This window comes from Myripristis murdjan, chromosome 8 (assembly GCF_902150065.1).
Source record: "Myripristis murdjan chromosome 8, fMyrMur1.1, whole genome shotgun sequence".
Lineage (NCBI taxonomy): Eukaryota > Metazoa > Chordata > Actinopteri > Holocentriformes > Holocentridae > Myripristis > Myripristis murdjan.
In genome coordinates, this window is record NC_043987.1 from 4,080,001 (window position 1) to 4,091,309 (window position 11,309).

General features: G+C 43.6%; 1 protein-coding gene across 1 annotated transcript; it reads right to left on the reverse strand.

Annotated features, from left to right (window-relative positions):
- Positions 1–1,912: 1,912 nt before the first annotated feature.
- Positions 1,913–11,309, reverse strand: LOC115363945 (gastrula zinc finger protein XlCGF57.1-like). Its single transcript, XM_030058312.1, has 2 exons — positions 10,992–11,309; positions 1,913–3,084 (listed from the first exon to the last, which is right to left on the reverse strand). Exons 1-2 carry the CDS (start codon positions 11,182–11,184, stop codon positions 2,021–2,023), a joined length of 1,257 nt encoding a protein of 418 aa, XP_029914172.1. The 5' UTR covers positions 11,185–11,309; the 3' UTR covers positions 1,913–2,020.

Consider the following 11,309-nt stretch of genomic DNA (forward strand, 5'->3'; position numbering starts at 1 on the left):
ATTTAGGATTTAGGATAGTGCAGCCTGCCCTTAAAGGCAATGGCACCTGGCACACTGATTGGTTTAACTGGCGTAACGCCCAAAACACACATATGCATAATATAGCGGGTAGCGCAAGTGTTTTGCGGATAGCGGGAGGTGCACAAGATAGCAACTTTTACTAGGGAACGCCTCTTCCTAAATCCTAAATCCGCAAATAACGGGTTTAGGGAGTCTGGCGCAAGATAGGGCCCATGGTCTTTACCCTATCTCAACTTCGCATAGTGGGGAAACAGACACTTAGGTACACATGGATTACCACTGGGACCATACCAAATCCCATCCCTGGAAACTTGGAAACTTGGAAACTCCCTGGTTTTCTTCCAAATGTATCTCTCATCAGCGCTGGCATGAGACTGCAGGTCCAGTACATTGGTTTATCATTTCACCACCCCACCAGCTTCTTTGTGTGGGGGGTTTTCACTTACTTAATATGACACCGCAGTGTGGCACTTGACACAACCACTAGAGCACATGTGTCAAACTGGTGCCATGGAGGGCCAAGAGGCTGCAGGTTTTCATTGCAACCAAAAACTCCACCAGGTGATTTCACTGATTGGTTCCTCCTCTCTGCTTGAAGGTGAGGTCATCAGTGAAATCACCTGGTGGAGTTTTTGGTTGCAGTGAAAACCTGCAGCCTCTTAGCCCTCCATAACACCAGTTTGACACCTCTGCACTAGAGGCTGCTTAATTTTTGACGCAACTACAGCTCATAATAACCTTTTGCAAATACACTTCAGATAACATCTGATGCTGAAAGTTTTTTTTTTTTTTTGCTATTATTCATTGATGTCCTAATTTATTCTTTATTTCTGATGTTTTGTTATCAGTATATTAAAGAGCCCATCACGGGTTATAGATAGATAGATAGATAGATAGATATACTTTATTGATCCCAACCAGGGAAATTCTGGTGTTCCAGCAGCAACAGTAGAAACATACAATAAAGTTAACTAAAAAAAGAATAAAGGCTAAAAATATACAATAGAGACTATAAAGACTAAAGACTCAAAAAATACAATAAGGGCTAACCTAAGGAAAGGAGATATGAGATGTGAAAATATATATATGGAATGAGTATGACAATATACAGATGGCGCTGAAGTATATGCATGATTGTATAGATTGTATAGATAAGGAGAGTTAGTATGAAACCAGGAGACTAAGAACCAAGTGGCAAAACCTGAACGCCCGGGACTGGGACAAGGAACTAACCGCCTTGATTCAGCCTCTTAAGGAATCCACTTCCCCTCCAGTCTGAAAAACAGTGTGAGTGTATATTAACTTAGGCTGTAATATACAGATAATAAATACTAAATAAACAATAAATAAACAGTTAAGGTGCTGAGTGATGGATAATAAATACACAGTTAAGGTGCTGGGTGATGTACAATAAGTACAAAAACAGTTAAGGTGCTGGTAATGCAGTGTTGAGAACAGAACTATACAGCAGACAGTTGCAAGTCTCTGTCTGACAGATGTGATTTGTTGTACAGTGTGATGGCTTGTGGCAGGAATGATTTCCTGTATCTGTCCCTTCGACAGCGGAGCTGTAACAATCTGTTGGAGAAGGAGCTCCGCTGTCTGTCCAGTGTGTGGTGGAGAGGGTGGTCAGGGTTATCCATGATGGTTAACAGTTTGTTCAGTGACCTCCTCTCCACCACAGCCTCCAAAGTGTCCAGTTTGCAGCCGTGACTGAACTAAAAACAACAAAACAGGTGAAGCAGCAGATCTTCAGCTGCTGCTGCTCTCACCAACACACTTGAGACTTTTAACACGGTCATGCCTGCACAAACTTTTCCCACACACACTGCTGCTGCACAGTTTCTCTCCTGAGTGGTTTCTCATGTGTCTGTTTGTGACTTTTACATGTAAATTTTGATTACAAACGTAGCAGCTAAAAGGTTTCTCTCCTGAGTGGACAATCATGTGCGTGTTTTTGTGACCTTTATCTGAGAAATGTTTACCACAAATTAAGCAGCTAAGTTTTCTCTCCTGTGTGGACACTCATGTGTGTATTTAAATTACCTTTCTGTCTGAAACTTTTACCACAAATTGAGCAGCTGAAAGGTTTCTCTCCTGTGTGGACTCTCATGTGTGTATTTAAGGCAGATTTTGTTGTAAAATGTTTACCACAAATTGAGCAGCTATGTGGTTTCTCTCCTGTGTGGAATCTCATGTGTATGTTTAGGTCACTTTTATACGTACATCTCTTACCACAGACTGAACAGCAAAATGGTTTCTCTCCTGTGTGGACTACCATATGAGTGTTTAATTCACATTTCCATACAAATCTCTTAGCACAGACTGAGCAGCTGAAAGGTTTCTCTCCTGTGTGGATTCTCATGTGTTTCTTTAAGTAATTTTTTTTAGTGAAACATTTACCACAAATTGAGCAGCTAAAAGGTTTCTCTCCTGTGTGGACACTCATGTGTGTATTTAAGCCAGATTTTTGTGCAAAATGTTTACCACAAAGTGAGCAGCTAAAAGGTCTCTCTCCTGTGTGGACTACCATATGAGTGTTTATTTGACTTTTCCATGTAAATCTCTTAGCACAGACTGAGCAGCTGAATGGTTTCTCTCTCTTCACGGAGCAGGAAGATGGCTTCTCTCCAGCCTCAGATCTGTCATGGCTGAAAAGGACTTGACTAACTTGACCTGACTGAGGCTCTCCAGTCTCCTCCAAGTCATCTTCACTGTCTTCAGTCTCAGGTTCAGAGGAGTGTGAAGAGAGCAGCTGGCCATCACTACTTGCTTGTAAATCTTCTTCATCAGCTTCTGTTTCAGTGGAGCTGCTGGCCGGAGGCTCTGCCTCTCTGTTCTCCTCAGTTTGGCTTTGATGAAGCTGTGAGGACTGAGCTCTCTCTTCATCATCTTCACTCTTCACAGGGGCAGGAGTGAATGGGATATCCTTGGTGATATTGAGCTCCTCCTGTTCCTCTTTAATGTGGGGGGGCTCTGGTTCCTCCTGCTTCACACTGGGGCTGTGCTCCTGCTGCTCAGGGGGAACCTCTTCTTTAATCACCAGCAGCTGCTGAGGCAACACTGAAACACACACACACACACACACACACACACACACACACACACACACACGCACACGCACACATTAAGGAAAACCACGCTTGGAAGTTTACCTTAGCCTGTTACCATTTCTTCATCATGTAAACAAGATCCATGATGCTCCTTTGCTCGATGATCGCAGCCGCAAGAACACAGAAGTCATTTTGACTCCATATAAAATTGGTATGAAAGGGACAATGAAGAAAAGCTTATTACTACATGCCTGAGATCCATGGAAATCACTGTACAATCATACTGAAAATACTGTGGATGAAGTGTGAAAACTGGCCATTTAGGTTCACTGTTTCATGAATATTTATGACTTTCCTGTAGGGGAGAGCATCGTTTGAATTTGAACGATTCCGGTTCCAATTTTGATTCCTCGTTTAGATTCCGGTTCCTAACGATTCTTGATTCTGATTCTTTTAAGAGGCAGGGTTCAAAAAGTTCTTCCTCCATGAATTTTAAATCTATAAACTGACAGGGTTTCCTCTAGGATTTTTTGAAAATCCACCCACCCCACATATTTAACAATATGTTAATTTATTATTATTATTATTTTAAATGTAAATTACTTATCAAACACACCTAACAATTCAACTACCAATGAATGAGCAGTAGTATGCATGTGATAACATTGTGATAACAACAGATTGAAAAATAAGCCGAAGTGATACCTCTTCTCCGAATAGACAAGCTAAGCCAGTGTGCTGCTGTTAGCCAGTGAAAATAGAGCTAAGTGGCAACTCTTCACTTTGTTACACAATCTATGTCAGTGCGCTGCTGTAGCCTGGAAAGTTTCTCTGCCTTTTGGACTCGTACGGTGCCGGTGCAGGTGTTGTAATTTTTTTTCTTGGTGGTGCAGGTGAAACCACTGGAGGGGTTGTGCCACCCAGATTTGCTTTCCTCCGTGTGATTTTCCCCAGACATATGTTCATATTCCACACAAAAACAGCATTTCATTCAAATTATGTCAAATTCGGTGATATTCAGCGTTAAAAAATAGATTACGTTTTATTTGGCTAATTTCGTGATCGCGGAAATTATAGGCCCTACAATGTTAACATTAACGATAACATTAGGGTCGTTTTCACAGGCTTGAACAAAAAACTGGATTAAATTTAATCTAGCCTAGGTACCTTTCTCTTGCCCTTTTCTCTCCCTCTGCGAGCCCGCAGCAGTAGAATCAAACAGGCAGGTGATGACTCCGGTGTTCATTTTTCAAAATAAAGTTAATTGCAGCGTAATGTAACATTTCATGATATTTAAATGATCATTTCAAACTGATTATAGTAAGTATATTTGCGCAAATAAAGGCTACATAGCCTATATATGTGTATTTATATCCATTTAAAATTGTTTTAACATCTGGAAGAAAAAAATCATCATTCCGAAGGCGTGGCGGCTTTTATTTTGCCGTGGCAGTGTGCCACGATTAATTACATGTAGCGGAAACCCTGCAGTTAAACTTATGAACTTTACTATGAATTTCAGCTGTTATGCCAAATTCTGCGTTAAAAATAGATTCCGTTTTATTTGGCTAATCTGCACGCTTCACACAAGTCACCCAAATGGCCAATGGATCACTGGTATTTGCGAGCGCTTGTGTTTTTCGCACGAGGCTATTCATACATTCCACCACTGCCTAGCCTACAGCGGATGTGTTGCGGCTGAAAGCCATCCTCTCAGCGTTCAAGCAGAAACTATTCGCTGCAGTGATTGGTTAATTCCGTTGTCAGTATTTCATGACGTACGGCCCAGTACCCGCCTAACTCCCTCCGGACAATCCAAGCTAGCATCAACAACAGATTCCTAAAGGAGCCGCAGATTGAATATGTCCATGTGCGTTTTTTCCCCCTTTCCTCGTTCATTTGATCTAGGCGGTCGGTGAAAACGTCTAGGCGGTGCGCCTAAGAAATTATAAGGCAGGGAAAACCCTGTATATCGTTTGTCTTGGTAAAGTGAAGCCACACTTTTAGGTGCCGCCGCACACTTTCCATGGCTACATACCTACACTACACACTGCTCTGCGGTTTCTCTTCCAGTGGCTTCTTTTTCGTTGGTGATCGGCGGCCTCTTGTTCCAGTCGGCGGACTGGGCATCGAAATTAGGAATCGAAATTTTAAAATTTGAACGATTCCGGGAGAATTGGAATGTTAGTCCCGGTTCCAATCGATGCTTGATGCCCAACCCTACTAATGGACTTCTAATAAAGGCCTACTGACTGTTTTTTTATTTTTTATTTATTTATTTATTTTTTAAATAACAGACAGCAGAACTAATATGTCACACCAAAACTCACCTGCTGACTGAATGAATGAGGAAGTTAAATACCGTGTGTGGCGGAAAGAGGGCGGACACAGAGAGAAACTCGAGGTTTCATGAGACAAACCTGGTCCCGACCAGGTTAGTTTCATGGAATCTGTTACTGCGGTAACTGACCGAGAGCTTAAGTTACCTCCCTCTGTTAAACAGGCTAGAGTTACCCCTCTTTCTCTGCTTTGAGTTACCTCCCTTTGTGAAACGGAAAACTCAGAATTTCCCTCATTTCAGGGTTAACAGACTCAGAGTTTTCACTAAACCTGCTTTGTGAAACGGACCCCAGGGGTGCCAATGCTTTCATCCATGACTGTATACTTCAATGTGAGATTCAGAGCTAGGAGATGTATGTTTTTTAAAGACACATGAAAGCCTCATCACATAAACATTGGTTACATAACAACATTTACTAGAAAAACATGAATTTTGTGTGTATGATTCACTTAAGGACATGATTGACAAGTTAACAACTATGGAGGTAGCAGCTTTCCAATTTAAGCTTGGCTACAGCAGGGTCTGACATTAACGGTTGCCCGAATGCCCGGGGCAAGTAAAAACAGACGGGGAGCAAATAGAACCTGTTCAAACTTGCCTGGGCGGGCAGGTAACTATATTATAGCATTATAGCATCTCCAGCGTACTGGCGTGACTACGAAAAAAAAAAAATCTGGGTTCCCCCAGATTTATCTAACAGACATTTCTCTGGATCCAACAGAAGCGCAGCTTTCATTCTCAACCACACTAACATAGGCCTACTAGCCAATCAGAAGTAGGGCAGGGGCGGGACTTGGGTGTTGACAGTCAGGCGCTCCGTGTGCCATCGAAAGTGAGCCTCATTAGCCTTCAGTGACACACTGCAACCCACAGGATGGACCGCAAGGTTCATGAAGCCCGGGGAAGTCAGCAAAGATGTCTCTTAAACTGATGACGTCAGTGCCGACAGGATTCGGCATGCCTACTTTACATATCGATATCTCCTAGACCATTTATGATATACAGAAACTTTTAAAAAACGGGAAATGGGGAAACGGGAGAAACAGAGCTTTGCGCCTATATACAGTCCCATTACGGTAACTCCGTAGGCCTAATGACACTTCGACCATCCAATCACAGAAGAGTCCCCCGTGTGTCAATAGATTTACATGTACTCCACTGCAATTTTGGCCTAACAGAGCAAACGCCCTGGGGTCACCAAAACTGTTGCAATTGGCATCATGAATTTTGGTGCTTTTATTGTGACGAGCACAAACGGAAGCTGTTAATGTTGTCTGGTCATCTCTAGATGATTTAATTTTATAGAGTCACTAAGTGTAGACGCTTACAAAACGCTGGCCTACATAAATTTGTGTGTTCACAGCCTAAACAATCTAACAAACAGGTTTGCTAACATTAAACTGGTTGAGCTGCTGCTTTCATTTATTTGAGACACTTACAAACTGTATCATCTATCAATATTTGCATCATTAGCTAGGCTATTTGATAAATGCTGCAGATTGTTGGCTGAATCCTGCCATTGCGTAGGAGTAATTAAGACCCCTTTTCCACCAGGGCTGGTTCGGAGCCGGTGCCTGACTTAGCACCAGTTTTTTGGTTTTCCACCGCCCAAACTGGTGCCAAACTGGTGCCAAACAGGTTCCAAACTGGTGCTAGGCAAGCACCGACTCCGAGCAGGGGCTAAACAGGAGCCAGAGAAAGAACCGAACCCCGCCCACCGCGTCATTGGTGGGCGGGGTTACAAAACAAAACAGGAACTGCGAACGCTATAAACATAAACAATAATCCCCAAGAAGCCGTGGATTATACTGATTTTACAACGGCATGGAACGCGGCTCAGCAAATTACATTTAAGGATGAGAAGCTCCTGTTTTATAACTAAACATAGCTGTCATTCGTTCCGATCACTAATCCGACAGGTAGCCGGCAATAATTGTGTTTTTCACCTCTGTATTGAAATGTAGGCTTGTAAAGACACGAGCAGTATTTGCATCGCTAATAAATCCAGATCCTGCTCCACCCAGGGCCAGAAACTGTATCGGGAAAGCAGCATTATATGCTTGACTGAGACGCGGCTCACGAACATCATCCCTGACTCACTGATCAGTTTCACCGGCTTCAGGACAGGACGGGCAGACAGAGACAGAGACGCTGCAGCCACTGTATAGTATGAGTGTGCAGTTTTATGTGTGTTGAAGTGATGAAGCTGCCGTGACAATGTAATTTCCTGCAACGGATTAATAAAGTATCATTCATTCATTCATGATGGTTATTGTGATTCTGAGCGAGCGTCTCGCGCACCCGTCATCACGTTTTCCGATGACGTCATGACGTGGCTCTGACTTGACTCCACTTTGCTCTTGGCTGGTGGAAAAGCAAAGCGGTTCTTCGTTGGCACCAGTTAAGCACCGGCTCTAGCACCGGCTCTAGCACCAGCTCCGAACTAGCACCAGGTTCTTTCTGGTGGAAAAGGGGCATTAGAGGCTGAGCTAACAGCCCATGAGCTGAACCAGACAAGGATCAATAAAGCAGAACAGGAACCACCACCAGCCTCAGCCAACAGTCCAGCCCTACTGCTACTACCCTTCAACTTCCCAAGTTCAGCAAGCAACAACCATGTCTGCTTTTTCAGCCATTAGCCCATACTAAAAGAAATCAGAGCCTCTATTCTTATTGTAGCACCGAATGCTGCATCTTGTGTGGTTGTACCAGACTGTCTATCTAATAGAATAAAGATCAGAAATTGTGTTTTAATGAGTCTCTCTCTGGAGTTTCCTTAATAATCTAGGTCTGGAGCAAGAGAAGAGAGCGAAGAAAAGAAACTTCACAGAGATATTAGAGGGTGAGGTGGAAAAACGCAAAATAGTGTTGTTTGGTGGGCACAGCGTGGGCATTACTAATGCCAGGAAGGCCCAAGAGTGGCAGAGTGTGGCAGATGCTGTCAATAGCGTTGCCTCAGAGGGTCGGACTGTGGCAGAACTTCTGCCGCAGAAGTCAAAAAGAAGTGGTCTGACATTTAAGTGGAGGTGAAAAAGCGCATCGCGCTCCACAGGAAAAGTGTCGACAGGTGGGGGAAAGGGCACACCTGAGCTCAGCCCCACAGATGAAAAGCTGGCGGGGATAATTGGAGAATCCCTCCTGAGTGGAAACATGGTTACTGTCTGCCTCATTGTTTAGGCTACGTGAATGGATTTCATACAAACATTTTAGTTTCACAGTAACGTGCGCGCGCGTGTGCGCATGCGTGCGTGCACTCCCGGGATTATCTATATAAATTATGCCTCGTTCTTCGTTTTCTCCAATATATCCTTTATATATAATATGTGATGGGTAATATTTGATTACTTCACACAAATGTATCAATTTCACATATTTTCTGTGTTTTCATCCTAATGCTGTTGGCGTCGCAGTTTCCCGTTTTCCCCAGATTTTGTGCGTACATCAGGGTCAGAGGTGCCGTGGAGGTGCGCACACTGTCCCGTTTTTTATAAATCCCAAACGTTGCTTACAAAGTGACGTACGCCCTCTTGTGCGTACGCAGCGTTTATAAATGAGACCCCAGGTCTGATGTGATTTGAATGGAGAAAAAAAGCAGTGAATTCTTCCTTTATCCAGTTTTCACAAATAGAATATAGGTTTCACAAATCTGAAACTGTTTTAAGGACTCTTTAGTTTCTCTGGGACAATCTAATCAAGATTTGAAAAGTCTAAGTATACTGCTTTTTGATCAGGACCAGGGGCCTCATTTATCAACCTGTGCGTAGAAAAGGTTCTAAATTCTTTCGTAGGAATGAAACTTAGAATGTGTGTAAGTACAAAAAAATCCGTATTTATCAAACGTGCGGACACCGGTCGTACGCGCGCCAGTAAGCAATCTGTGATGATAAATCCCACCTGTTCTAAACTGCCATGCTCGTGCATGGTTAGGCTCATTTGCATTCAGAAACGCCTCCAATTGACCATATATGGTAGCAGCAATCCCTTTAAGAGCGCATGAATGGATTTTTTTCCTCGGCCATTTAGCAGGCCTATTGCGCGCTCAATGATGGTTCTTCAACGCACATGAGCCCGGTTGTAGCGCTGCTCCTGCGGGGTCCTCGGGTTGGCTCCGGGGGTCATTAACCACGGCTTCAGTGGTTATCCCCGATTACCTATAGAGCCGTTATAATAAACCATACGAAGCCCAGAAAATAATTTCAAAACGTTGTAACACTCACTAATAAGCCATCCATCCTCAACAGCTCCTGCTTGGATGCGCACACCCACAGAGCTGTTCTGCAGAATGAATGAGTCGTGCGTTCCTCCAAGCTACCGGGCAACAACGTTTAACAGAGACATATTTGCATTGTGCATTGATTGAATGAAATTGGATTGTGTGGTGGTGTTTTTATTGTGATGTGGGTGCAATCTATGGTTCCAATTATGTTTGGGAATCCGGTGACGGCGTGAAATCCTCGTTGAATTTCCGCTTGTTGGTGATGTCTGTATGGGAACTGAATATAAGTTGGGGCCAGAGAAATTATTGCATCCAACACTGCCGGCATGATTCTGCTTAGTGTCGGCTGCGAAATGCCGCATATGTCTCCAAACTCTAACTGAAATGTTCCGGTGGCCAAAAATCCCAGGGTGGACAGGAGCTGGATGCGCACTGGGATGGCTTTGGTGCGTTATGTCTCTCACTTAAAAACTGGTTGTAAATCACGGCATAAATCCATCAGTACGTTTTTGGGGAAGCGGTACCTGCTGAGATGCCACCCTGTGCTCTCACTGTCAGCTCTTTGAAAACGGTTTTCCAAATCCTCCAATAGTGCAAGATAAGCCATGGCACTTGCATTTCAAGTTTTCTTTTCAGGTTGTCCTGTCACAGCTGTCTTTTATAACTTGTACATCAATTATTGAAATTGTCTGCTAAATTACTAATTGAGATTTTTTATTAATTAGAGGAAACAGGGAACGTGTGAAGTTGCTGAACACTGTGACTCTCTTCGTGCGTTCTATTTGTGGTTTCACTGTTCTACCACTAGGTTTTGTGTGTACGCATGGTAAGAGTTGTACTTAAATTTACACATGTTCCTACGCAAAAGTACAAGTTGATAAATCCCATACTTTGCGTGGGAATGTTCTAACGCACCCATTACGCACACATCTGTGCGCACGGTTGATAAATGAGGCCCCTGGTCTAATGTGGTCTGGATGGAGAAATAGCAGTGAAATCTCCTTTTTTTTTTTTTTTTTTGCTGAGCCGACAGGACAACAACAAATAACAACAAACAGCAGTGAGGGCAATAAGAAACAAATGATCAAAATCTAGAACTGTGAGTCAATTAAAGATCATTTCATTTCATGATACATTCTCATTTCATCTCCCCTCAGTCATCAGAAAATGACTCCACAGCGCCACCTGCAGGGCTTAGGCCATTTTTAAGGTGGACCGGTAAATCCCAGCAACAGGCTACTTCAGCTAGAGGCAGAAAGCAGGAGCGGCTGGAGGGTTTGGGGCTTGAAGCCGCTCTGCTGGCGTCCTGTGCTCAACACAGACATCAGCAGTGAGACAACAACATTTGAAGTGGACAAACCTGCTCTTTCTAGTCGAACTTGAGGCTGTAAAAGAGCGTCCAGCCGCTTTCTCTGCCGCTCGTTCTCCTCTCTTAACTGCCGCAGCTGCTCCTCGTGCGCCGCTAACGTCCTTTCAAACAGTTCCACTGTGTCTCGAGCCGCCGCAGCCTGTTGCGGCTGGACCAGACACGTGAGCTCCTGCACGTCACACATTCTCACACATTTACAACTACACTTTTTGGTCCTTCTGCTGTTTCCGACAGCAACTGACTCAAAGTCTCTGGCGTTGTTTTCTCTTTTACTCCCGCTTTAGCTTTAGCTTCTGCTTCTTCTTCTTC